The 24,104-nt window shown below is 50.7% G+C and overlaps 1 protein-coding gene across 9 annotated transcripts; it reads right to left on the reverse strand.

The window, feature by feature from the left end:
• On the reverse strand, positions 1-23,120 carry WFDC1 (WAP four-disulfide core domain 1). Of its 9 annotated transcripts, none has more exons than XM_036346476.1 (8): positions 22,738-23,115; positions 13,261-13,444; positions 11,857-11,979; positions 9,566-9,649; positions 8,168-8,305; positions 4,048-4,086; positions 2,820-2,865; positions 1-418 (listed from the first exon to the last, which is right to left on the reverse strand). In XM_036346476.1, the coding sequence occupies exons 1-8, from the start codon at positions 22,987-22,989 to the stop codon at positions 415-417; spliced, it is 870 nt and encodes a 289-aa protein (XP_036202369.1). In that variant the 5' UTR covers positions 22,990-23,115; the 3' UTR covers positions 1-414. The 9 variants fall into 9 exon arrangements, with proteins under 9 accessions (XP_036202369.1, XP_036202367.1, XP_036202368.1 ...); XM_036346474.1 differs by having other exon boundaries at positions 2,795-2,865; positions 22,738-23,110; XM_036346475.1 differs by having other exon boundaries at positions 4,048-4,089; positions 22,738-23,105.
• Between the last annotated feature and the right edge of the window lie 984 nt (positions 23,121-24,104).

Below are 24,104 nucleotides of genomic sequence, written 5' to 3' on the forward strand. Positions count from 1 at the left end.
TAAGTTCATCTTCATTTTATGATGAGCGAATGTACTTGGAGAACAGGGCTATATTCTGAGACTCTGGAGGGCTGAGTGCGTGCCCACCAGAGTCAGGCCTGGGCTAAGGCTGTAAATTACACGACACGGAACTCTGACTTAGAAGGAGCTTCGCACGTGCTCACAAGGCAGTGCCTGCTTCCCCGGTAGCATCTGTGGAGCTGTATTTCCAAGATGACAGAACAGGACCCGGCGCTGGTCAGCGGCTCCCACCGTCACCCAGCCAGGGAGGGCACTGGGGATGAGAGCCGGGTGTCCTGTCTCTCGGTATCTCTGGGGCTGTGCTCTGCTGAGCTGGGCATGACCTCTGAGGGTCAAAGCATTCTTATACCACTGTGTCCAAGGCTTACAGAAAGTGAGGAATGTTCTTTCAAATTAGCTGAAAGGGAAGCAAAGAAGAAAGGAATATGAGCCATTGCTTAGGCAATACAGGGGTCACAAATCTGTGTCATCCTCTTCCTCCTTCCCCACCGGACACCAGGAAGGTGCCAGTCTCTGCTGAGACTAAATTCTTAACTCACTGTGATGTCCCTGCAGGTACCACCTTACTTAGTTCCTAACACCTCCCTCCCATCATTCCCGTTTTATAGATGAGGAAACTGTGGCTGGAGAGTTTGAGTCATTGCCTAGGTCATGTGGTAGCAGAGCAAGAACATAAAGCCACGTCTGTTGGCTCCTAAAAGCCATCCAAGCTGCCTCTCACGGTCTGTTCTTCCCCCCGGACCCCTGGCACGTGCACGTTTAAGGCTCACAGTCCACAGTAGGTCAGACCCGCCGCAAGGACTGCTCCTGTCATCAGCAGGTAATAGACCTGCTTTGTCAGTCCCCACTGGCTCGAGATGTCCCAGGAGGTCTCACACCTGAACGTTTTGGAATCTGAAACCTGATGCCATTCAAGGACATCCTGGGGAACCGCCCGCTTCCAAGGGCTTTTGTTGGCCATGTGTCGACATTGAGCTTTCACAGGGGATGGAGGGTATTTAGGTTTTACCCGCTAAGACGCCTCCAGTTGCTGGGATCCCGTAACCCTTGTTCACCTGTGCCTGAGAGCAGAGCCTGTGCCTAACCATAACCTCCTCCGGGGCCGGCCTCCCCAGCACCATTCTGTTCCCACCTGGTGCTTCCCCGTGGCTCCTCTAAGCCAGGGATTTCTAACCACTATGCTGTGGCACTCTGGGGGCCAGAAGAATTTTTAAAACATGCAATACCTAACTGTTTAGGCCCAGGCCCTGACCACTTTTCCCTTAGATTGTCAAATAAAATAATGACTACAGCCCAGCCGGTGTGGCTCAGTGGTTGAGCACTAACCTATGAACCAAGAGGCCGCCAGTTCGATTCCTGATCAGGGCACATGCCCGGGTTGTGGGCTCGATCCCCAGTGGGGGCTGTGCAGGAGGCAGCCGATCAATGATTCCCTCTCATCAATGCTTCTCTCTCTCCCTCTCCTTTCCTTTCTCTCTAAAAATCAGTAAAACATATATATATTTTTAAATGATTACAGCCAACACAACAATGACCATCAGGGGTGAATGAATCAAAATTACACCTGGTGTGTGTTTTTCTTTGTCAGATCGGCAAAAACATAATATATTTTTGGTGTGCCACGGAATTTTAGTGATGAGTATATGTGTGCCCTGAGGTGAAAATGTTGTAAATCGCTGCTCTAAGCCAAGATCTTTCCCGCATCAGGACGTTTCTTCTTCCGGGTCTTTTTGCCTGGGTGCCCGTTCTCCAGGTCTTCCTATGGCAGCACCTCCTCATCTTGGCTCAGATGTCAGCTCCACCCCCAGCTTTCCGTGACCCCTGACCCCGTCTGAAGCAGCTCCCAGCCCAGGCTCGGCTACTCTGCACCACATCGCCTGTCTGCTTCCTTCACACTACTCATTGCAGCCTGTCACTTTCTTGCTGACTTGCTTGTTGACTCGTTTAGTGTCCTACTAAAGGACATAGGAGATGTACACCCCATGACAGCAGGAACTCTGCTCTCTTCACTGCGTCACCCCCACAGCTCCCAGCCCACTGCAGGTGCCGTGTGTGACTGTTGAGCACCTGAGTGCCTGGTACCTGCCTATCAGAGAGCTGGCCCTCGAAAGAATCGTGTGACAGAGGGAGGGACAGATGTCATGGGACAATGGAGGATTTGTCTGCCTGTTCATGGATGCATTAAGGCAAAGGACTGGAAAGGGGATGGAAAGGCAAGTTACAACCTAGTTGAGTCTTTGGATGTAGGTCTAGAGCAGTGGTTCTCAACCTTCCTGATGCCGCGACCCTTTAATACAGTTCCTCATGTTGTGGTGACCCCCAACCATAAAATTATTTTCGTTGCTACTTCATAACTGTAATTTTGCTACTGTTATGAATCGTCATGTAAATATCTCTGATATGCAGGATGTATTTTCATTGTTACAAATTGAGCATAATTAAAGCATAGTGATTAATCACAAAAACAATATGTAATTATATATGTGTTTTCCGATGGTCTTAGGCGACCCCTGTGAAAGGGTCGTTCGACCCCCAAAGGGGTCGCAACCCACAGGTTGAGAACCCCTGGTCTAGAAGGTATAGAAACGCCCACTCTAACAACACAAAAAGTTCTCATCTGTTCGCTTTGAAATTATAAGGGGGTTTACAATTCTACCCTCAGGTGAAGCCCCACTCTCACCCTCCCACCGGTCCACTCTGTGGTGGAAGCCACCTCGGATACCTGGCTGCACAACCACCCGCACCCCCCTTCCTGCCATCGACTCCCACTCACCCCGCCACTGCTTTATTGAACGTGCCTCTGCTGTCCTTTTCCATGTTCCGCCACGTTCTTGGTGTCACCCTCTGCAAAAGAACAGGGCTCTGTCGGAACAGGCATGTCGATTCCCGCTCAAAGGCTCACCACTCACTGCTAAGTTAAGTCCAAATACATCAGCCTGGCCCTGTCTCCCCTTTTCCCACAAACGAGGTACACAGTCCCCCCCTGCAGTCTCTCCCCTTCCCTCGCCAGGCCCCACCACCTGTGTGTCCTGGCCCCGCCCGCAATTCTGGCCTCATCTGCTGCCACTCTCCCCCTCATTTAGACACTCCAGCTGCACTGATGGCTTAGTTGCTTCCAACCTCAAGATTTTCACACCTGTTATTACTAAAAACCCACTTGGCTTATTGTTTGAATTTCCTGTTTGACATTAGCTGCATGATGGCAGGGACTGGCTGGTCTGCCATGTTCACAGATGTAACCCAACTTCCAGCACAAAATGAAGAATAGAATAAAGAATGAATAAGCAGAGAATGCTTGATAAATGCTTAATCATGATATGATAGATGCGTGGAATTATTATATCAATTATTGGATGAAAAGATGGATGGATGGATAAAGATAGATGGATGCATGATTGAATAAATTATTAAATGGATGATGAATGGATAGATGATTGAATTATTGGATGGATGGAGCAATGGATAATTGAATGGAATGATGGTGTCAGCCACATTTTCCAATTCTGTGAATGAAAGACTCTCCAATCCCAGGTTCTGATGTTTGATGTTTACCATGAAACCACATTAGCTATGAATGCCTCTCAACTCATACCTCCTCCACGCCCCCTCCCCCATCAGACAACAGGTCTTTTAAGTTGTTTGCCAATCCTAGCTTCTATTTTGTCTTCTATGAGACATCCCTGAGCTGCTGCCCCAGTCCCTCTCAGTCACCAACCAGTCTAGCGGCTCCTCCACCCTCCAGCCTGTAGCCTGAAATGGCTCCTGTCCATGTCAGATGCCACCTGGAGGACTGCCCAGGTTGGAGAGACTTTCAGAACAGACATATCTTGGCATCCCACCCCCTCAACCCCAGAGTGTCATCTGATGGCATAAGAGCACCTGGGGAGGGTATGGCCACTTCCCTTCTCAGCAGCTTCAGACTATAGTTCTCCTGAGAGTCCCTGGGCCTTTATTTTTCTTCTCCACCCAAGAATGATCATTGTCCTTTTTAGGACTCTGTAAAGCAAAAATGGTTTCTTCTCTTACCTGGATATTTTTTGTGAACTGTCTGTCTTCGGAGTGGCTCTTCTGGAAAACAAGTGAGAGGATTAAACGCCTTTCAGGAATTTTATCCGGCCCAAACTACTTTCATGTGAATTCTAAAGAATTGCTTGTGTTTTTCATTCTCATTCTATCGAGAGTGCACAGTAGACTTAGCCAGAGGCTACATGGCTTTGGTATTGCAGCTGATCCAATGCAGAAGCAGATGTGAGAATCCAGCCTTCTTACTTCATATACAGAATCATAAAAATGTAGAACCATACCATTCCTCTCATTGGTGTTTTTTTCTGTTGAAAAAAATGTTAATTTTTTAAAAAAAATGTTACTTCTGTTTACTACATAATGAATTTATCATTGTTATTTTAATGAATTAATACATAAATGTTTTTAGTGTCCCAGCTTTAGTTTCCAATATGGGAAATATCACAGTCACACAGAGAAGTGCTCTGGGGGATCCTCATTATTTTTTCAGTATAAAGGGGTCCTGATCCCATTGATGAACTGGAAGCAAAATTTCAGCATATTGTTTAGCAAGTGTCATTACAAAATATGTTCACATGGGGAGTAAATGGTATTGTTTTAGTCCTTTCAAAAGAGACTCAAATGTCATTACTGCAAATGACAAAGTAACTCGAGAATGAATCTTCACTTAACTGCTTCACCAATCCTCTCTGAGCCTCAGTTTTCTCACCTGGAAATGGGCATAAAATCACTACCTCTTCAGTTATTGTGAGGATGAAAAGAAATAATTTCATTTACAACACATATATGCAAATATTAGGAGGAACCATATGAAATTGCCATTTTTGTGTGTTAAAAAGTTGTCAACTTTTGGCAATTTCCTATGTCTCAAATGGCTTCTCCCTGTTGAGTGCCATTAACCCCACCTCTTCCCTCAGTCCCCACAGCAGGAAAACATTTGGGGGAGAGTGGACACCTGGTCAGAATACAATATTTCACATGCCAATGCCAATATTGGGCAGCTCACGTCTCCCCTGCAGCAGCTCAGCCATGTCTGACAGCTGCAACACTAACAGATCACATTTATGCACCTGAAACTCATACCATGTTATATGCTAACTAGAGGCCCAGTGCATGAAATTTGTGTGGGGGGTGGAGGGGGGGACCCTCAGCCCAGCCTGCACTCTCTCCAATCCGGGACCCCTCAGGAAATATCCAACTGCTGGTTTAGGCCCAATCCTGGGCCTAAACTGGCAGTCAGACATCCCTCTCACAATCCAGGACTACTGGCTCCTAACTGCTCACCTGCCTGCCTGCCTGGTCACCTCCAACTGCCCCCCCCTGCCAACCTGGTCACCCCAAACTGCCCCCCACCGGCCTGGTTGCCCCTAACTGCTGCCCCTGCCAGCATGGTCACCCCTTACTGGCCCCCGTCCGCTGGCCTGGTTGCCCCCAACTGCCCCCATGCCAGCCTGGTCGCCCCTCACTGGCCCCCCTGCAGGCCTAGTCACCCCCAAATGCCCCCCTGCTGGCCTGGTCGCACCACACAGCGTGGTGCTCAGTCGTTTGGTCGTCCCTCACTAACCCCCCTGCCGGCCTTGTCACCCCACTCAGCTTGTTTGGGCGTCCATTCAGTTGTTTCGGATGTGACTGCCCCTGGCTCTTTATATATTTATAGATTTTATCTCAATTAAAAAATCACCTTATGCCTAGCTGGACATTTTGTTTCCTTTTGTGCTATGGTCACCATTTGGGTGTTTGGGACCAGCACTGACAGCTATTGTACAGGCAACAGGGGCCAAGGGGGGCAACCCACATGCTGGGGTGGAGAGCTTATCTGCAATCAGCCAGGGCCTAGGACCTTTTCCAGGCCCGAGGCGCTCTGAAACATTCCTGCTCCTCCCGCTCCTTGGGATGAGTTCTGGCCGGTCATGCCTGCTCATGGCACAGTCGGCCAGTCACTGTCAGGGGGTCCAAGGTACTATTTTTCTCACTTTCTGTTAGTCTAAAATATGTAGTTTTAAAAAAATAAAATAAAAGGCTTCTTCCTTGATCAGTCTGCTTCAACAGCGCCCCTCTCCCCTCTGAGACCTTTGCTCCAAGGAAAGTTGTTGGAATTCAGGGTGGTTTCAAACTCCCAAGAAGTACCAACAATTCTGGTTAAGTGACAATCCCCCTGGGGCCAACGGTAGAAATTTCATTTGCATTCCTATCTGCAAGGCTCAGATCTTCCTGTGGAGGGGAGGACACACACACACACACACACACACACACACACACACACACACACACACCACGGGCTTTGGAGCAGGTGAACAGGCTCCACATTCCCTCTCTGCTCCTTGTTAGCTGTATGCACTGTCTGGGCAAGGTCTTGAACTTGTCCTCCCTTTTCCGTAAGACGGAGAGATAGCGGCATACGTTCCTTGAAGACCTACTATGTGTCAGGCGCTGCTCTAAGGGCCTTTCAGGTGCTCTCTCGTTCTAGCCTGTCACTACCCCATGAAGCAATTACCATCATGACCATCACTAGCTCCTTTTACAGATGGAAAAACTGAGGCTAGGAAATGTTAGGTTCCTGCCCAAGGTCACCAGGGAAGAAAGCTGTAGGGTTCGAACCCATTTCAGTGGCTCTGAGCCTGCCCTCTAAGCATACCTGACCCTGCCTTCTGGTTATACTCCTTCTGCAGGCTTGCGATAAAGCGTAAAGGCAGTGTCTCTGAGGCACTCCATCAACAGCAGGCATCATTTCATCGGTCTCTCTGCTTATCTGTGGCCTTGAAGTGGCTTTCATGTAACTAAATGAGCAAGATCAGGGGATGATAGAGGGGGAGTAGTTCCAGGCCTTTCCAGTTACGAAAAATGACATTACAGTCCAAAGGACTCCTGACTCACCCCGCAGCTCCTCTTGACAAAGGCTGCTTCTCTCGTACTCCAGCGTGTTCCTGCAGGCTGGCCTGCCCTCGGGGTTTTGCATTTGGTGGGCCACATGCCTCATCTTCCTAAGGTTTGATTTTGGCGTTTACAGATGCTGTTCTGTGCTTTGAAGCAAGAGGCATGGCCGCTTAACTCTTAAAGCCCATTTTACAGATAGGGAAAATGGGGCCTGGGAAGGTTCTACTATTTGGGACACACAGCAGTGAGGGGCCGGTGGCCACTGGAATCCCAGGCTGTCTGGCTGCAGAACCTGCCAGTAACCCAAAAAGCAAGTGGAATGTTGGAGAAATCACAATTATGCCTCATCGGTTCAATTTGTTTCAAAGCTCAGAATTCCAGTGATCAGGATTCTCAGAACAGTTCTAATGTCTCATAATTTTCTTATTTGCAGCTATAATGATGCTAAATGTGCAATTGATTGAATGTGTATGTCTTTCTTGAAACACTTGAGAGAAATAAATTTCTCAAATGGCAGGGGGGAAAGCTTTGGCCGACCATGCACTCTGATGTGTTTTTTTGGCCAGTAGGGTCACTGTAGTTATCCTTGATCTTGACTCAGAGGGCAGAAGTGGGGATGTGGGCCTGGAGTATGTGGACTTGAAGCTCCAATGAGCTCTCCTTTGATTAGCTGCCCTACATCTCCCTGAAGTTCCAGATTCTTCGCTTGCCACACATTTCTTGCCAATCCACACCAAACCTCTCAACCTTACGTCTTGCCTGAGGCACACGTGGGTTTTAGGTACCACCATCCAGTCCTTCCGCTCTTGGGAAAATTATGCAAACTAAAGTGATGCTATTCATACTCCTCACCACTTTATTTACTGCCTTCCTCCCCAAAACAGACTAATTAAGCCACATTGAATGGTCCTAGCAGAAATTAAGGGTTCTCAGATAATTCAAAACATAGACACACAGGTGGATATAAAATATCAGACGTTTACTGAGGCTTTTATGTAGGATTTAAATGAACCCTCATGATAGTATGAAGTGGCCCCATTTTACAGACAAGGAACCCGAGGCTCAGAGACTGAAGCACTTGACCCCAAGGTCACCCAGCTAGGAGGCGGCAGGGCTGGCTTGGGGCAAAGGATGGAAGATTTGAAAGGAGGATCAGGGTGGTAGGACAGAAAGAGCCCTTAGCCAGGCTCCCACATGTGGGGGTTATAGGAGGGTGAGGTGGGGGCGGGGCTTGGGCACCCACACTCACCTGCTGGGCCCTGCTTGACGCACTGCCCGCGGTTGGGGATGCCCTTGGCCATGTCACCCGGGCTCAGGATGTGACACTCGTAGCCCGAGGGACAGAGGAGTGGCTCCGCCCCGTCCTCTGTGGTGCTGCAGGTCTCCGCTGTGGGAAGGACACATGCCAGGGTCTCAGGGGCTGCCCCTCCATGGAGGCAGTGAGCGCAGTGAACACATTATCCAGAGGGGCCACCTCTCGACTGTGCCCCCAGGTTCCAGGCTGAGCCTTGGGTCTCACTCACAGTGTCATATGAACATATGAACATATGCACATGTGCACACATGCACACATACACACACAGGGAGCAGTTCAAAGTCACGTGATCCCAAACATGCCCTCGGATGCATAGTGCTGTGCAAACATATGTTCACTCACACACTCTGAAACACATATGCTCATGCTTATAGTCACATGTGTACACACATATTCACACAAAAATCCTGAAACATACACACACACACTCACACATCACACACACATTTTCACCACCCCCACAAGTCCTAACACACATATATACACTACACATACAGCCACCCACACACATGTTCACATGCACACAAATCCTGCACACACACACATTCACATGTATAGTTACACACATTTGCATGAACACAGATACACAAATATTCAGACATACACACCCAGTTTCTGTCACAGCTGTATACTCTCATGGATGCAGTGACACACACAGAAGTGTGCAGAATCTCACGCACATGACATCCATGAAGGTACACCCTTGAACCCTACAGTTCTCTAGGCCCTGGGCCTGCACGTGGTTCTTTTTGGAAACTGCTCTCCACCCATCATCAGGAGGCAGCAAGCCCCTTATTGGGCTTTTAGGGATCTGTAAACCTGCCCCAAGCACCCTCCCTCTCAATTCTCCACCAGGAAGGAGACCCCATTCCCAGGGAGAGTCAACCCCATTCCCAGGGAGAGTCAAACTCTATACCAGTGGTTCTCAACCTTCTGGCCCTTTAAATACAGTTCCTCATGTTGTGACCCAACCATAAAATTATTTTCGTTGCTACTTCATAACTGTAATGTTGCTACTGTTATGAATCGTAATGTAAATATCTGATATGCAGGATGGTGTTAGGCGACCCCTGTGAAAGGGTCGTTCGACCCCCAAAGGGGTCGCGACCCACAGGTTGAGAACCGCTGCTCTATACTGTCCTGGGGATGCTGAGGGCCTAGCCAAGCCCCACCCTCCCCCTGGTGTTGGGGTCGGGGAGGCTCCAAGAGGTCTGAGTATTTAGGGGCAGGCAGCCTGCTAGAGCAGAGGCAGCCTCTGTTATCAGAATTCTGGTGACTTGAGAAGGGGGATCCTGGCTATGACGTCAGGTCTGGGCTTGATCCTGTCGGTACCTTGTAACACCTCCTCAGGGCCATCCAGGAGCCAGCCGTTGCCACCAAGCCATCGAGGTTTCGGCTCGACCAGCCAATCTACAACTAACAAAGTAATACATGGTTAAACTGAGGCCCTCCTCAGGCAGCTGAGAAATGCCCCCGCCTCTGGGGGAGAAACAATGGTGGTTCTCCAGCACACACTGCCCTTTCCTTTGAGTACCAGAACTTTGAGTTTTGGCTGGCCACTGTGTGGCCAAGCTGGAGACTACATTTCCCAGCCTCTCTTGCAACTAGGTGTGGCCCTGTGACTGAGTTCTGGCCAATGGAATGTGAGCAGAAGTGATGATGTACTAGTAACTTCTGGTCTTGCTCTTGCATCAACACCTGTTTTCTCCCCTTTGTCTCCCTCCCCCTCTCCCCACAGGCTGGGAGCCACTTTGATCTTGTGGAGCAACAAGACGGAGGGAACCTGGGTCCTTGGATGACTGGATCAGAGCCACCTGGCTGCCATGAACCATCTGTCTACCTCTGGCCTATTAACTGAGGGAGAAGTAAACGCCTCATAGGTTGGGCCCTGAGTTTATGGGTCTTTTTGTTATAGCAGCACAGCTTGTACCGGTACATTTTTAACCAAAAGAGTGACCCACTTAGTAGACTGGAAGGTCTTCAAAAATCCAAAGCAGGGGTTGAAAGCCCAAATACCTCCCGGAGGCAGATAGATAATATAAAGGAGAACATCAGGCTCGGTCAGACAAACAGATATGGCAAACCTGAGAGTGTTTCTGCCTCCGTGGGGCAGCTGTTGGTCAGCTTCGGCCAGCCATTCCCAGTGTTTCCAGAGCTGATTTTTGTTTTAAGCTGTAAATCTAACTCATATAAATCTTCCGGTTTTTAAATGTTTGGCAGCTAGTAATTAAAAAATTTTAAAACACTTTGGAGATCAAATGAAATTGGTCTGAGGTTACACTTGCTTTTGACCTCTGCTTTCCTCTGGGTCAGAAATATGACAAAATTAAAGAGGTTCATGTGCTGTCTAGCGCCTTTGGAAGTACATAGATGGGTATTGGTAAAAATGCTGGCTCACCTCACAGCGTGGCAATGGAAACAGCAGGGGGAACAAACCAATAATTTGCAATTTCCAAACTAGAGGGGTGGCATGACGACGTTCCACAGCCGCTATTTCTAATCCTCTGGTTTTACCCTTCTGCTTCCCACCACACACTAGCAAATGTTTTCGATGCCATCTTTTACCAATAGGAAATATATCAATACTTACTATTTGTATGCTCCTCTGCATTGGTCAAAGGTTTCTGAGCAGCAGGGAAGTGTACACATTTTGCTATACTTTTTGGGAAACTGAAACTTGGTTAAGGCCTGCCCTCCATTTGCAGACTCCTAAAGGCCTGGAGGCCCACAGGCTCACCTCTCTGCTCCTTCACGGGAACTTCCTGGGGTCACCTGCTACATAAACTCCCTGTACCCCAGCCCTTATCTCAAGATTCGCTTTTGAAAATAGTCTCTCCCACCCCCGGGGAATGCACTGAAGTGTGTAAGCTGCTTAGAATAGGGCCTGGTGCACTGCAAGTCATCTGCTCCTGTTAGATCATGGTTCTCAGTTCGAAGCAATTTTGTTCTCCACGGAACGTTTAGCAAAGTCTGGAGATATTTTTCGTTGTCACAATGTGGAGTGGGGGTAGTACTGGCCTCTAATGGATAGAGGCCAGGAATGCTGCTCAATATCCTACAATGCCCAGGTCAGCCCCCCAACACAACCTCGAGTAGAATGATCTAACCCCCAAGAGTGCCAAGGGGGAGAAACCTTGTGTTAAATAGCATTCCCACTGTTATTATGACTAACTAATGTCTCTTTCTGCTGGCCAGTGAAAACTAGTCATTTTATTATTTTATGAATCATTGATTCATTGAATAACTGTTCGGGGCCCAGATGGTAGGGATATCGCAGTGAATAAAATAGACCAAATTCTCCTTGTGGGGCTGACCTTTAAGTGATGGAAACAGGCAATGAACACACAAACAAAACACAATATTCGGGGTGGACTATAAAGAAAAGTGAAGCGGGTAAAGAGGGGAAGGGAAGGCTGGAGGAGGGATTGCCATGCAGAGAGGGGAATCTTCCCCGAGAAAGTGGCCACCTCTGGACAAGGATCTGAAGGAGAGGAGGAAGTGAGCCGTGTGGGTGTCTGGGATTGGGATGTTTCAGGCAGTGAGGGGCCCTGTATATGGGCCCAGGTACTGAAGCAGGGGCCCCACAACCCTGCCCTCGGGGCCTAGGGCAGTGGGCACCTCACAGAAGACTGGCTGAAACTCTAGCTCTGTCCGCTGTATGACCTCTGCAGGTGGTTCGGCTGCTCTGAGTTTCAGTGTCTTCGGCTGTAAAATAGGGCTGACAACAGTCTCTGCACCTCCTGGGACTGTGTGAGCATAAAACGAGACGATGCATGTGAAGGCCGCCAGGAATGTCAGGGACAGCTGTACGGCTGGTGCACTGCTAGCAGCAGCTGGCCTGGACGGCAGTGAGGCTGGAATCCCTGTGCCCTGTGGCCATCCAAGGGAAGGGGCACCTTTTTTTACTTGCACACCTGGAGGGAAGCACCTTATGTGCTTTCTTCTACCAGGAGGGGGCGCCATGTCGTCTTTCTTATAAAGGGCCTTTAGGAGCCTCCTGGTCCTGAGTGCCTGCCCAGTCTCTGAACAAGAGGCAGTGCTCAGTCTGTAATTATGAGCATCTTTAAGGGCTGTGATCTCACTCCAAAGGAAAAAAAAAAAAAGCCGTGGTCGCTCTTGCCTTGGCCTTGGGAGGAGAGGTTGGGGCTAACTCTGAGCCACTTTCAGTTGTTAAAGCCCATGGCACCCTCAGGTGCAGTCCTAGCAGAGCTGACAGTGGAGACTTTACTGCCTCCATAACCAATTAGGGACACTTTTTCTCCATCCAGAGGGAGGTAGCTGTCCATCCCTCACCCCCTCAGTGTTCCCCACGGGCTCCCTCCCATCCTGTCCTAAACCTCCTCCCCAGAAGGATCTGAAACTCCTTCCTTTCAAAGATGAATCTCTGGGAACTGTTTCTCCCAACGGGATTCTGCTTAAGATTACACATGTTACGGCTGACCTGCTCCTAGCCCTGCTGGGGCCCGAGCGCTTCCGAATGATCAGGCTCGTGCCATAAGCTGCACTTTCTCATTTCAGTCTCGTTCTATGTGTGTTTGGGGGCGGGGGGGTGGGCGGGGGCGGGGAGGGTCTAAGGAGGCCCCCAGCTAACCCGTGAATTTGAACCCGGGAGCATGCATCCCCTGCCTCTGTGGGCACACCCCACCTGGACGGCTGAAGTCCCAGATCTCCGTCTCAAATGCCCCCAGGGCCAGGCATCGTGAGTGAAAGAACCTGGGGGGTCCGTGGAGAACTGGAGGCCCCCTTGCCACCTATGGGCACATGCGGCCCTAATGAGAAATCTCCCCCATCCTCACAGGAGGGGTCATTTCCCCTGGAGCGCGTTTCCTGGGCTGGAGCTCCCTGAGGGCAGCTTGGAGCTGGCTCCCTGAGCCTCAGTCTTCCCGTTTCACAGATGGGCCCGCCCCCCTGCGATCCTCCCAGCCCAGGCCTCTGCGCAGGGCGTGGCGGGGCAGTTCACCTGGGTCCCCCGCCCCCTCCCTTGCCCACCCGCCGCCACCCCACTTCCCCAGCCCGGGAGCGCCTACCGGGAGGGGGCGGCATGGCCTCCAGGCAGGCGTAGGCGCAGCCGTTGTAGCAGCAGCGCTGGCGCTGCCGGCACTGGGAGTCGGCTTGGCAGGGCTCCACCTCGCAGGCTCCAGGGGGCAGCGAGCGCGGGGGCGGCGGGCAGCGGTCCGCGCGGGGCTGCCGGGGGCTGTCCGCTTCCTCGGCCTGCGGGGAGAGGGCAGTGTCAATGTTGCCCAGGGCTGCTTGGAGCTGTGCGCAGTGGGCAAGTCGCTGGGCCTCTCTGAACTTCTGAGTCTTCCTGTAAACCCAGCAGAAGCAGCCTGGGCGGGTTGCTCTGAGGATTAACAGATGTGTCTCTTTGTAATTGCCCCCCAACGGAGATGAGGGCAAGCCCATCAACAGCAAAAAGGATAAACGAATGTGAGCAGTTTGTATGTTAGGCATCGATCCTAATATATATACACATATACATCACATACACTTTATACATCTATAACAATAGAAGCGTAATATGCTAATTAGACCGGGCAGCCGAACGACCTTACCAACGTCCTTCTGGAAGTTAGGACAGTGGCCACTTTGTGGTTGGTGACTGGGAGAGCACGGGGGTCCCTGGAGGCTGGCCCTTGCTTCTTGCTGGTTCACTTGGTGGTGATTTGTGGAGTTGGCCGCACGATTCTTTGGCCTTTTGGTATTATGTTTCAATAAGTCAATGAGACACAGTACTTAACATATAGGACATGCAGGCATGTGACTAGTAAAAGAAGCATGCTAGAGGGGAGGTTGGGGGAGTTTGTCACACCAGGCAATTCACCCTGGGCCTCTCTGACCCCATCCATACCAGGAACACTGTCCTGCTTCTGGATTTGAAAGTGGGGTGTGTGGAGGGCAGATCTTATACATCCCTACACACACACACACACACACACACACACACACACACACAGTTAGATATAGAACAGGTTCATTGAGAAGAAACACACTAGCTTGCCCTGCCCACTGGCCTATCCAAAACTGCTCCTGTCATCTCAATTCCTATTTATAAATCCATTCGTTCCCCTGCACACATATTTCAAAATCCCACCCCCTGTGCTGTCCAAGTAAATAATGCCTGTCTGCAGACTGGAGTAGTATGTAGCCATCAAAACCTACCTCTAACCTGCTTATGAACGATCACCAAGACATTATGGTTCGTGAAGAAATTAAGGTAAAGAACAGTTTGTTTGCTATGCATCCTAACTGTTTTCAAATATACATATGCACACATGCAATATGTATATATTTGTACTAGAGGCCCGTTGCACACTAGGCCTGGCCGGTGATCAGGGTCGATCAGGGCCTTCTGGCTGCTGGCCAAGGCCTTCCTTGGTTCCGTGCCGCCCCCTGGTGGTCAGCACACATCATAGAGAGCAATCGAACTCCCGGTCTCCCGGTTGAACTCCCGAGGGGACACTTTGCATATTAGCTTTTTATATATATAGATAGGCCTGGAATATTTTTTTGGAAGGATATACAAGAATACACAAGAAACTGTTAGCAAGGATTGCCTTTGGAGAGAAGAATTAGGTTCTGAAGCCAGGAGAGATTTCTCCTCATTGCTCACTATTTTATTATGTATATAGCTAGTGCAAAAGAGTTTTGCCATGCCCGTTATAGTTTTCAATTTAAAGAAGACAATTAAACATTTAGAAGTACATACGAAGAATTTTTAATGACAGGAAAAACACTTATGATATGTTAGTGGAAAAAAAAGGAGAGAGCAGACAAGATACAAAATGGCATATGCCTTCTGATCTCAACTACAAAGACAGAAGGTCAAGGATACGGAAACATCCTTCCCACACAGCTATTGCGGTGGCGGCAAACTCCATGCGCTACTCCTAATGTCCTGTAGAGGGCGTCAGGCCACCGAGAATAGGTCCCCAGCAGGCTCATTTTGGAATGGGTGTAATTACAAGGTCTAGTGTTTTTCAAACTTCCTCCCAGGACCCCTCACCGCCACCCCGCCCCCCCCCCCGCCCTCCCCCCCCCCCCTCCCCGACCTCCTTCCACTCTCCAAAGAGCCTGGACAGGGTGGGTCTCTGGTCCCCACCCCAGCTTCACCCAGAGAATTCATCTTTTCTTCCTAATATAGGTTATCAACTTTGTGAAAAGTAAAAAAGAGCACAAAGCCAACATGTGCAGGTAAGGAATGGAAGGCTTCAGGAGATTGGTGGTTCTTCCCCAAAACAAAGGGAAGATGGGAGCATGGAACTGCTGTCTCCTGGTTCAGCCTTTTCCCTGTGCCCTGCTCAGCCCAGGCCCCCGAATTCCCAGTGTCATTGTGAATAATTTCCAAGCTGCAAGCATCGGGCATAATCCTACACCATTAGCTCTTAATTCATTTTCTTCAGAATTAACGACATTGGACTCATGTCGGGTTCCCGCCTTTTAAATCCTAATCGAATGTGACAGCTGCCCCGGCCTCCTTCCGAGGGTGATGGGAGTGCCCGTGCCTGGTCTGGACCAGCCGGTGGGTTTTTCCACGTAGCCTGTTTTTATATCAAGCCTCATTTATGAAACTTAACGGAAACTGGGAATAAGAAATGAAATACTTTTCACCCACTTTCGACACCTGCCAGGCAAGTACTCCCCTAATGGCACCCCCAACAGAGGGGTGTGGGAGAGATCAATTTTAGATGTGCCACTGCTCTCAGAGGAAAGTTCAAAGGTTTCACAGAATTTGGAGAGAACAAAAGAGATAAGCTCCTTAGAAGTCAAATCTCCCCGAGTTATTTAGATGGTGCCTTGGAGACAACAGATGGCGGTGGGCGATAAAGGACTGATTTCCCCAAGGGGCCCAGATTAAAGGATGAAATGCTTGGGAAAATATTTCATGTTCTGCAAGGTGATATTCAAAGATGGTCCTAAACAAAGGATGTCCCCTGGAGTTCTGAGAAAGAATGGACTTTTATCAAAGAAATAAATAGATCACCGGTCAATGGCTTCCCAGCCCACAGGGGAGGGCGGGTGTTGAAGGGCTAAAGGCCAAAGTCCTTGGGCTAACGATCAGACCTGAGCTGCCCCCAACCCTTCCACGTCTCTGTCCTCCCTCCCACCACTCTGCCCTTGCTCATTCCTGTCCAGTGCCCTGGCCTCCGTGAGGCCCCTGGCACACGATAAGCCCAGTTCACAGCCGGGCCTTTGCCTGGGCCGGGCCTCTCACCCAAGATACCCGCCTGGCCCTGGCCTTTAAGCAGCTCCAAACCCCTGGTCACCATGGGAGCACTGTGTTTGACAGACTCATCAGTTTCTTGTTTTTCTCCCCTTATACAGGACTTGGTTTTGTTCCCACCTGTGTCCCAGGTACCTACACTCTCTGCAGCCCCAGCCCGCCCACGCCTCCACTGCCACTGAGTCTGAATAAAATAATGGCAGGTCAAACCCCTCCGGTCAAATGGCTGACCACATCCTTCATGAAAACCCCAGAGGAACCTGGGATCTTGATCTGTTATTTCCATTCCCGCTAAGGGACTGGATAGCAGGTCTATTATCAAGCAGCTGCGGCACACATTTCCAGCGGGCGCTTCCAGTGCTGCCTGCCTTCCTCGGATATGAATGACTCTCGTAAGGTCAATGGCCTGGTGGCCACTTTCCCCTCCCTGGGGAGATGGGCTTGGAGGCCTCTAGATGTGCAAAGCCATTCTGCTGCTATTAGGCAAGTAGTTTCGGGAAATGTCAGTTCTGGCTGCGTTGGTAGGAAGCCCAGTTCTGCTAGGCTAAGTCTGATTCCCGGATGTCCAGCCAAAGGAGGCTGGATACATAGATAATGGCACATCTGGACCTCGGAACACCGTAGAAGCCTTGGAAAAGGGGACACAGATCTACCATATTAACACACACACCATCTATGTTCAATGACAAACACAAGGTACAAAACAGTACGAATAAGCCAGACACAATTCCATGCACTACATGATTCCCCTTATACGAAATGTCTCAGACAGACAAATGCAGAGAGACAGAAAGCAGATGGGTGGTTGCCAGGAGAGTGGGGAGTGACTGCTTAACGGGCCTGGGATCTCCTTTTGGGGTGATGGAAATGTCTTGGAACTAGATAGAGGTAGTGACTGTCCTCAATGCCAGTGAATTATTCATTTTAAAATGGTTATGTGAATCTTATCCTAATGAAAATCTCTAAAACACAATACGAGTAAAATCCTATTAAGAAAAAAAAATGTGTGTGTGGAGTATCACGGCTTCATTAAAGTCTAGGCAAACACACCCTAAAATGTCAACAGAGCTTATGTCAGAGGGAGAGTTTAAATTATTTTTACTTATTTAGGACAGTCTGTCTGTATTTCTTTACAATAAACATCATTTTTGTAATCAGGAAAAAATTTGAAGCCATTTCCATTTAAGGAGAAAGAATCCAATCTCCAGACCCCTCCCAACTTACCCGAGTCCCCACCCCATCCATTCCATTCGCAAGAGCTTTCCCTTTCTTTGGAATGTTCCGGCAACTTAACGGTCCGGGCCAATAAAAGTGCACCCCAGGACTCGTTTGTGTGGTACAGGAAGAAGGCCAATGTTCCTCTAAGCATTATTCACTCTTCCTTAGGAATTTGGACGTCAAAGATCTAAAAATATGTCTCTCCCTAGAACAGAGGACATAGGGTTCCGTGTGCACTGGCAAATGCCATTTCCGGATGCCCTGGGACCTCAGCACTGGGCTCTGGGAGCAGGGTTTGGTGCATGGCTACAGGGACTTCCTGGGAGAGGTGCCCCAAAACTAGGGCCTCACACCGGGGACAAGCCCAGCTCATGCAGCTGAGAGTTAGGCTGCACACTCGACCAATCCCTTTGGTGCCCCTGAGCCCTGCTGTGCATGCACCTGGACGTCTTTTAGAACTTTCCATCCCTTCCATCCTGTTCTGGAAGGTTTTCACGTAATTTATTCATTCCTTTAATGGTAACGTCATAGTTCCCAGGCCAACGACGTGCCAGGCACGGGGCTGGGAACAGGGAGAGCTGAGCTGAACCCGATGATGCTGTTCTTGCCTTCATGTGCCTCGGCTCCAGGACAAGTGTCAAACACCAAGCAAAACACCACGGATGAAGCAAACTAATTGCTTTTCTTGGTCATCTGCCAAAGCGGTGCATGAAAACTAAACCGAGCCACAAGGGAGAGAAGGACCAACTCGGGGAGCCTGAGGGACACGCGCGGGCTGCCAGGTCCTGCAGGGCTTTTGTGCTCATCACCAAAGGCTGTTATTGTGGATGCAAAAGGGCAATAGACAGCCCCAGTTCAGGGAAGACGCCCGCCTAGGATGTGACCACCCACCCTAAACCGCTTTGCAGCTCCGGGTGGACAAGCACAAAGGGCGCCCTGGGAGCAGGATGCATGACAAAGGGGTCCCCCTTGCTCCTGGCTGCTGCAGCCCCTCACGATCCCCTCCACTGGGCAGGGTGCAGACTGCACAGCTACTTGCCGCTGCCCTGGATGGGAGCGTAGGGACAAAACAGACCCACAGCACAACCACATGCTGGGATCATCGGGCCAGCCGGTCCGCGGGCTGACATGGCAGTGGCAACGGGCCCCACCTGGTAGATGCATTGAGAGAATCCTGCAAGTTAATGCATGGCCAGCGCTTGGCCTGACGCACGGGAAATGGTCAGGAAAGAACTGTTCTTATGAGGTTCATTAAATGCCAGGAAAGAAGCCCCAAATACCAGCTCCCCACGACTGACCCTGAGCTCCCAGAAAAGGCCACTAGGCTACTTACAAACATTCCACTCTGTCTTATCTAGCCTCATAAACATTTGGTTCTGCGTTTTGTTTTGTTTTGTTTTGTTTTGTTTTGTTTTGTTTTGAATAGTGCAGATGTGGAGAGGGTGGCTCTTTGCCAGGCACGGAGCTCAAGGCTCTCCGTCGTCTTCTCGTTGGACTGCACAGCAGGCGCTCCAGTGCTGCAGGGGAGGAAACTGAGGCCCAGGGAGGAGAAGCCTCCTCCTCACAGGCCTCCCTAGGGGTCCTGTGGGAAATGAAGGCACGCCGTCCCTTCTGGCACTGAGCCCCGGGCTGTAACGTACACAGTGTTCAGGAAACTCCTTGGGCCCGTTGCCCACTCTGCCAAGGGACGGGCTTTGAGAAGGTGAGAGAGGGTGCCTGCGGCAGGGGGCAGACGGCCAGCGGTTGGTCAGCGTCAACAACCAGCTCTCAGGTGCAGCCTTTGCCGGTGTCCGTGGGCTGAGACTCCCAGCGAGGCAGGCTTCTAGCCACCTACGGAGGGTGCGGAATGAGGAGAAGCAATAGTTCCTCAATATCTACTGTTTCCCCCATACGGATACCATCGACATAAGCAATCTTGAGAGCAGAGGGAGTAGTGAGAGGTAGTGGAATACGTAGGGAGCGATCCATTTCTAATGAGGGCTTCCTTCCTTTTTACAATTTAAATCACAGGATTTACTCTTTAGTAAGGGCCCTGTTTAACTCTCCAAGTGGGTCCAACCTGGCTTCAGCGTGCTGCTGGACCCTGGCCTCGCCCCACCTTGACTTGCCCTCAAGGCTGAAGGTCTGACTGAGCTTGGGGTGGGAGCAGCGGGGCCACATGGGAAAGTCCTGTCTCTGAGTGTGTGGGGTCTGCTTCCTAGGACCTTTAACTTCCTTACTGAACCTTTGCTTGGGAGTTAGAACCAGAATGAAAAGGGGCCTGGAAGCCATTTGGTCCTCTGCCTTCATTTCCCGGGCAACGGCCTGAGGCTCAGAGAGGGGCAGTGAGTAGCCCAAGGCTGCACAGCCAGTTAGAGATGCTGCTGAGATGAATTCCTGGGCCGGGACCCTTTCCAGCCTCCCTATCCTCTGAGCCACAAGCCAACAGGCTGTCGTTCCCCAGGGGCTTGCTCTGAGGCAGTTCTTGTAGGAACCTCTCCTGCCTCAGCACTGGGCGCCGGGGAGGGTGCTGGTGCTGGTGCTGGTGCTGGTGCTGGTGCTGGTGCTGGTGCTGGTGCTCACCAGGGAGCCTTCCAGCCCAGCGAGGGGCACACTTCAGTGCTTGCTCCTGACAAATGGTGACTAGAAGCAACTGACTCAGTTTCTGAGGCCCACCCAGGCCTGTGTGGGGTTTTTTAAAACTGATTTTTAGAGAGATAGAAAGGCGGTGGGGGGGAGGGGGGGGGAGAATCGATGTAAGAGAGAAACATCAATTGGTTGCCTCTCGTATACACCCCAACCGGGGATCAAACCCGCAGCCTAGGTGCCCTGGTTGGGAATCGAACCCGCAACCTTTTGGTGTACAGGATGATGCTCCAGCCAACTGAACCAGCTGGCCAGGGCCAGGCCTGTGTTTTTAAAGAGACTACTCCATCCCCTGAGTACATCATCCTCAACACCCCCAGACTTGCCGTTCCTCCCCGTGAGATGTCTGCTCCTAGGACACCCCACAACTAGGTGGAGATAAGACCAGGTGAAGCATCAGAAATCTTTCTGTGGTACCAAGTGCTAATACCTAGGACGATGCAATCATCCTTTAGGCCAGCAAAAAGCATGGAGCAGTAAGACCCGAGAGGGTCCCTCTCCCTCCTTCCACACACAGCCCTCTCCTATAGGAAGGACCCCCCTCAGGGCTCTGAGACACCAGTTCTGCCCCCAACCCTCAGCCCACATTAGCTCTTCTTCTAGGAATGGCCTTTCTCAACTTTTTTGTTTTTCCTTTCTCCAAATTCTTTTTTAAAAAAATATATTTTTATTGATTTCAGAGAGGAAGGGAAAAAGGGAGAGATAGAAACATCAATGATGAGAGAGAATCATTGATTGGCTGCCCCCTGCATGCTCCACATTGGGAATTGAGCTTGCAACTTGGGCACGTGCCCTGACCAGGAATCGAATCATGACCTCCTGGTTCATAGGTCGATGCTCAACCGCTGAGCCACACCAGCCAAGCTCTCCAAATTCTTAATAATTCTTCAAGATCTGGCCAGGGTCTCACCTCCTCCAGGAAGCCTTCTGTGACTATACCATCTCACATGAGCTTTTCTTCTTCCAAACACCTATCATCATTTCAGCCACTACTACTTTTTTCCCCCACTCCCAGTGACCTCCTGCATGGCCTATAGAATGTAAGCCCTGGAGGCTGAGATTAGCCTCAATATAGTTTAGTACACCCCATAGTACCTGGTTCATTAAACAGCCTTTCTCCCATGTCTCTACCTGGCAAACTCCTATTCATCCTTCAAAGCCCCAGATTGAATGCCCTCAACCCTGGAAAATTCTCCCTGACTCTCCTGAGGCAGAGCTGTATAAGTTCTCCTGTGCTTCCATTGTATTTGCCCATAATTTCCCACAAGAATGTATTGGGCACCAACTTAATGACAGCCACCTGGCAAGGCATCAGGAACTATACTAAATGAGACAGAATTAGACTGTACCCTGAGGAACCTATATTCCACCTGGGGAGGCAAGCATCAACTGATTCCACCATTATTTAATTAAATGTCACCCACATGCACTGACCACTTGCTATGTGCTACGTAAGCACTTTATGCATATTGAGTCATTTGATGCTCACACATATGCTGGGTGCTGGTGTATCTCCTTGACGCTTCTATGCTTCTGTGCTTTGGGGTGGGGAGGATCTAAAAATGCACCTTCCTCCCCATCCCACCCTCTCTCCTTCCTGCTTTCTATTTCCCCTCAGCACTTGTCACCAAACTCACTATGTTTTCCTTTTATTTCTCACTCATTTCTGCCTCTCCTACTGTAACATGGATTCCTGAAGACAGGGATCTGATGTCTGTATCCCCACAGCCAAGGACAGTGCCTGGTAAACAGTGGTGAGCAAACAGGTTTGTTGAAAGAAACGTATCATTCTGTCTTTTTTAAATGAGCAGATGACATCATTGGTGCTCAGAGAGGCCAAACAATCTGCCTGACGTCACACAGCTGGTGCGCAGCAGAGCCCGAGTTCAAACCCAGACACCTGGCTCCAGGGCACATGCTTCTTGTCACTTGTTATGCCATGCCATCCCTTTGTTCTGCCATCACCTGTCACCTGACTGCCTCCCCCACTTGCCTATGCTGCCCTGAAGGGTGGGAGCTGGTATTGCTGTCTTGTACCCACTGGACCCCCCACAGTGCCTGGCCCAGAGCAGTTTCCAGTAAACGTTTACTGAATGAGTAAATACCTGCGTGAACGCATGCGTACATTGCATACAACTTTGGTTATTGCTTGCTGAGAGACAGCGCTCAGCTTTAAGTCCTTGGACCCCGGGGCTGCTTGTCAGGAGAAAGGATACTCATTAGGCAAAAGCACACACAGGCCCCTTGCGCACTTTTGATGTTCTCTTTGCGTCTTTGCTGCCAGGCAAGGGGCCTTTTGAAGACGTGAGTTCCATCTGCCCACCGCCCGACTTTGATGAAGAAAGACACCTGCCCTGCCTGTGTTTGGGGGAGCGCTTACAGAACCAACAGCGTCTGGGGATGGCCCATCTCCTCCCGGTCTCCCCATCCAGGCACTTACGTGGGGTTTCTCAGCCAGCCTCGCATGCAATGCCCGTTTCCAAACGTTCTTGGCAGAACTGGCTTCAAGGAGCAGCAGCAATGAGCACAGGACCCAGATGACCTTCCTTCTGCTGCTGCCCATCCTGCAGCTGGTGGAGGGGTTTCTTTCCAGATGTTCAGAGAAGAGGGCCCCCTTGCCAGGTGGGCCCGTTAAATGGGGAGCAGGAGTGTGCATGGCCTGCCAGACTCTCTTAGCTCCCCCTCCGATCATTTGTCCACGCCCAGCACATGCCTCCACCCCCAGCCCCACCCCCCAGGGGTGGCCTGCCGCCTGGTTATTTTTAGCTTGCCCTATAACATCTGGCCCCAGAGACTCCAACCAGGCAGTTCAGATGGCAGTGGTCAGCTAGCCAGCAGCAGGAGGAGGCACACTCCCCCCCCTCACCCCCCACTGACTGGCTTGGAGACGTGGCTGGGAGTGGCGCTGTCACTCTGGAATATGAGCACTTCCTTGCCGTCTGGGGCGGTCTCTCCCAGAGGTGGTATGCTGGCTCAGAGTCGAGAGGGCTGGGGCGGGGGAGGGGGGGGCCGGGGGGGGGCGGGGGGGCACACAGAGAAAGCAGCCCAGTAGGATGGGTGGGGATTCCAGCTGCTACCTCATCCAAACGTTGAGCTGGGCTGACAAACTCTGTCTGCCCAGAGAAGCTTCTTTGGAAGACATTTCGGAATGGGGGCTGGCTGATGACTCATGCCCTTGAACCCGGGGGTCCTCCTCTCCGATGTGGGCATGTGAACAGTGACTGTGTGTTTCTTGGGAGAATTCAGTGAAACTGCGTGTGAAGCGTTCCACATACATCCCCAGTGCGCCGTCATGTCAGCGCGTGTGTGTTCTATACAGGGATCAATATTTCACAAGCCTTATATTCCATCCCCTGTTCACAGCAACCCCAAGACAGGTACTGTTTTGATGCCCGAGTCACAGATGGGAGGCAGCGGTCTAATACTTGCCTGAGGTCAGGCAGATAGCAGAGCTGGGGCTCACCCCCAGCCCCGTCTGACCACCACGACACACCACCGGGGAAGTGGAAGGGACCCAAGCTCCAGCCTTAGATGCACCTGGGCCAGGTCCCGCTCAGCTACTGTCTGCGATGCTGGGACATCCTCTTCGGCCACTGCCTCTCAGTTCTTTCACTGGGGGCACTAGTGTGTGGTCATGTGTGACAGTGGCAGTAGGAAGCTCATGCACCCCGGAGTGGGGGGTTGGCTCTACAAGGTCAAGTATCTGTGCCTTATCGCCTGCACCCCTGCGCCTTCCACAGGGCCTGGCCCGCATCAGCACTCAGTAATCACTGACTAGATGCACTGGCTTTCCTCGGTGCATGGCAT

The sequence above is a fragment of the Myotis myotis genome, unplaced genomic scaffold, assembly GCF_014108235.1.
Source record: "Myotis myotis isolate mMyoMyo1 unplaced genomic scaffold, mMyoMyo1.p scaffold_m19_p_19, whole genome shotgun sequence".
Classification (NCBI taxonomy): domain Eukaryota; kingdom Metazoa; phylum Chordata; class Mammalia; order Chiroptera; family Vespertilionidae; genus Myotis; species Myotis myotis.